The sequence below is a fragment of the Lepidothrix coronata genome, unplaced genomic scaffold (genome assembly GCF_001604755.1).
Source record: "Lepidothrix coronata isolate B3197 unplaced genomic scaffold, Lepidothrix_coronata-1.0 Scaffold301, whole genome shotgun sequence".
NCBI classification, from domain to species: Eukaryota; Metazoa; Chordata; class Aves; order Passeriformes; family Pipridae; genus Lepidothrix; species Lepidothrix coronata.
In genome coordinates, this window is record NW_016690481.1 from 612,607 (window position 1) to 615,522 (window position 2,916).

A 2,916-nucleotide genomic window follows, 5' to 3' on the forward strand; every position below is an offset into this window, starting at 1 on the left:
GCTCTGAGGAGGATGAAGGGGGATTCCCACTGGGAATGCTGCTCTGAGGAGGATGAAGGGGGATTCCCACTGGGAATGCTGCTCTGAGGAGGATGGAGGGAGATTCCCACTGGGAATGCTGCTCTGAGGGAAGGGAAAGATGAAAAGCTCCTTATCCACCTCCCGGTGCCTGTGGAGCAGCAGCGCCGCCGTGATTCCCACAGCCATGACGGCGGAGCAGGTGCTGGAATCTGCTGGGGGGGAGAGGGGCTCGTTATCCGGAGGGTGATGAACCCCCACCCCCATTCCCCAGCAGGGAATGCCATCCCAAGGGATGCGGGGACCACCCGCACCCCTCACCGCTCAGTGTGTGCAGCCCCAGCGCCGTCACCAAAATCTCCTCTTCTGTCCCCACACCGGCACCCAAAGCGCCCACGTTCCCCACATCCAGCACGCTGGGACATTGGGGGGAGAGGGCTGAGCAAGAGGAGCCGGGAGCAGAGATCCAAGGGGAAACGCTGCCCGGGGCTCAGCTCCTCACCACGTGCCAAGGATGGTGGGAAGCAGCAGCTGCTCCGGCCGATTCCCGCTGAGCATCGGCCCCACCAGGTTGTTCTCCACAAATTCCTGGGAATGAGCAGAAAGGAGCCTGGGGGTGCTCACAGCCCTCAGCACCACGAGCTCACTCAATCCCTGCAGCCCCAGGGCTGGGAGGAGCCCAGATCACCCAGCATGGATTCACTGGATACCCTCAGACACCCAAACCCACCAACATCCTGGAAACAGCCCCCCAGTGCCAGGACGGATCTGGGGGCATCCCCAGCTGCCGTACCCGTAAGGAGAAGGGCTGGGAGAAATCTACCCGGGCACAGCCACGGGGCCGGCGCAGGGCCTGGAATGCTGCCCGGAGACACGCGGTGATTCTGAGGGGCTGAGTGGGCTGCAGAGAGACGGGATCCAGGGATTGACGGCGGGTTTAGGGGGATGCCACTGCCCAGGGATGCTCCCGCAGATTTGGGGGAACACCACTCCCCAGGGATAACCCCAGAGATCTGGGGGAACACCACTCCCCAGGGATGCTCCCAGGGATTCTGGTGAGCACCGGTGACCCCCCTGACCCCCTCTCACCGCTCCATCCCGCCCCGCTCTGCCGGGAGCCACGTCGTAGGCAATTCCCACCGGGACGATGCGCACGTCGGGCACGGCTCCGTCCCGCAGCGCCCGCAGCACCCGGAGCAGCCAGCGCCGGGCGGGATCCGAGAGCCGCAGCAAACCCAGGGGCTCCTCCAGGAAGATGACGAGGGGCTGGCGGCTCCGCAGCACCTCCTGCACGTACTGGGGGGACACTGGGAGTACTGGGAGCTGCCAGCACCTCCCCAAGCGCTCCAGGGCATTTTCCAGCCCCGACCGCACCTACCGCATCCAGGACAGCGCCCGGCAGCCCCTCATCCCGCTCACTCTGTGCCTGCGCCATTCCCGAAGGCAGGAAAATCCCTCCCAGGCGTTGCAGCAGGGACCTGGGGGGCAAACACACCGTGGGCTCACGCTGCATCCCCCTGCAGCCCCCAGGAACATCCCACACCGGCTCCTTACCGGAGGCCAGGGCTGATCCGGGTGCCCACTGTCACCCTGGGGGCCCCGATGCCCTGCGAGAGGAGGAGGAAGGACAGGAGCGGCCCATCCAGCTGGGATTGCTGGGTACACAGGAACACCAGCGGCACCTCGGGCTGCAAGGAAGGATCCCGGGCTCAATTCCGGCCCTCCCAGGCAACGGGAGTGCCCGGCTGGGCTCCGTACCGTCCTGGCAGCCCGGAGCACCATCTCCAGCTGCCCCCGCTGCAGCTGCACACTCAGGAACAGACGGCTCAGCAGCTTGGGGAGCATCCAGTGGCACAGCCTGCAGCAAAACTGGCAATGAACAACCCCGCGGGCACGGGGCGGCCCCCAACCCCCCAAACACTCCCACCCCCTGCCTCCCCTGCCTCACTCGCCACAACCCAGCCTGCCTCAAAATTCCCAGCGCAGCTCCCACAAAGGCAAATGCCCACTTTTATCACACAGCAAAGGTTGGATGGCATGAGACACCTCCTTTCCCCTGACAACCAGAGCTGCCCTCAGTTATCCCTGCATTCCTCCCAGAAGGATCCCGACACGCCCTTATTCCCTGAGCAATTTAAGGGCTTAGAGGGATCATTTATTCCCACTGGATCAGACCAGCAAGGAAGCCCTGAATTCCCACTTCTCAGGGACAGGAGGGGGAAGGCAGTGCGGAAGGGAAGGCTCCCTCTGGTTCCCACCCTCCTGGAGGGGTTGGATTTTCCCACTCCAGCTCCCCGGAAGGAATTGCCAGAAGGGCCCCAGAAGCTGTGGGGGACTCCGAGGGCAGCTGGCCAAAGAATCCATGGGCAGCTCCCAAAGGAGCCCAGAATATCCCCCCAAGGATCCCAGAAAACCCCCAAGCCATCCATGTGCATCCCCCCAGAAGCCCAGAGGACCACCCAAAGGATCTGGATCCATCCCCCACAGAATCCCAGAAGATTTCCCCAAAGGATCCCTGACCTCAGGAGCAGAGGGGACAGCGGTGCCTGGATTTCCCCCAGGATCCGGCAGATCTCCTCCTTCCAGTGCCGCCGGGATCCCTCATCCCCTCCGCATCCATGGGCCCGGCTGGAGGCAACATCCTGCACCCTGGGGTGGAAGGGAGGGGGGAGCACCCTGGGATCCGCGTGCCGGGATCCAGGGAGCCTCAGCGGCATTCCCGGCATCCCATGGACCCGAGATCCAAGGACTAAACAGGATCCCCCAGGAATGGGGGCCCGCCCCTCCCAGGCTGAGGGTGATCCCGGGATCCCCCCAATGCTCCCACCCACCTCCTGCTGCCGCAGATCTTCCCTGGGAGCTCCCTGGGGGTCTCCGATGGAATTTCCCATTCCCAGG

The 2,916-nt window shown here is 64.3% G+C and overlaps 1 protein-coding gene across 1 annotated transcript in view; it reads right to left on the reverse strand.

Annotated features, from left to right (window-relative positions):
• Nucleotides 1-2,910, reverse strand: part of LOC108508473 (glycerol-3-phosphate acyltransferase 2, mitochondrial-like) — a 5,823-nt gene extending 2,913 nt beyond the window's left edge. Inside the window, exons 1-10 of the mRNA XM_017837280.1 lie at nt 2,850-2,910; nt 2,539-2,667; nt 1,777-1,876; nt 1,573-1,706; nt 1,397-1,496; nt 1,108-1,314; nt 812-919; nt 521-606; nt 340-434; nt 160-230 (exon numbers count right to left, since the gene is read on the reverse strand). Of these exons, the coding sequence (XP_017692769.1) occupies nt 160-230; nt 340-434; nt 521-606; nt 812-919; nt 1,108-1,314; nt 1,397-1,496; nt 1,573-1,706; nt 1,777-1,863 (888 nt within the window). The 5' untranslated portion in view covers nt 1,864-1,876; nt 2,539-2,667; nt 2,850-2,910. The remainder of the gene's footprint in view (nt 1-159; nt 231-339; nt 435-520; nt 607-811; nt 920-1,107; nt 1,315-1,396; nt 1,497-1,572; nt 1,707-1,776; nt 1,877-2,538; nt 2,668-2,849) is intronic.
• Nucleotides 2,911-2,916: the final 6 nt, after the last annotated feature.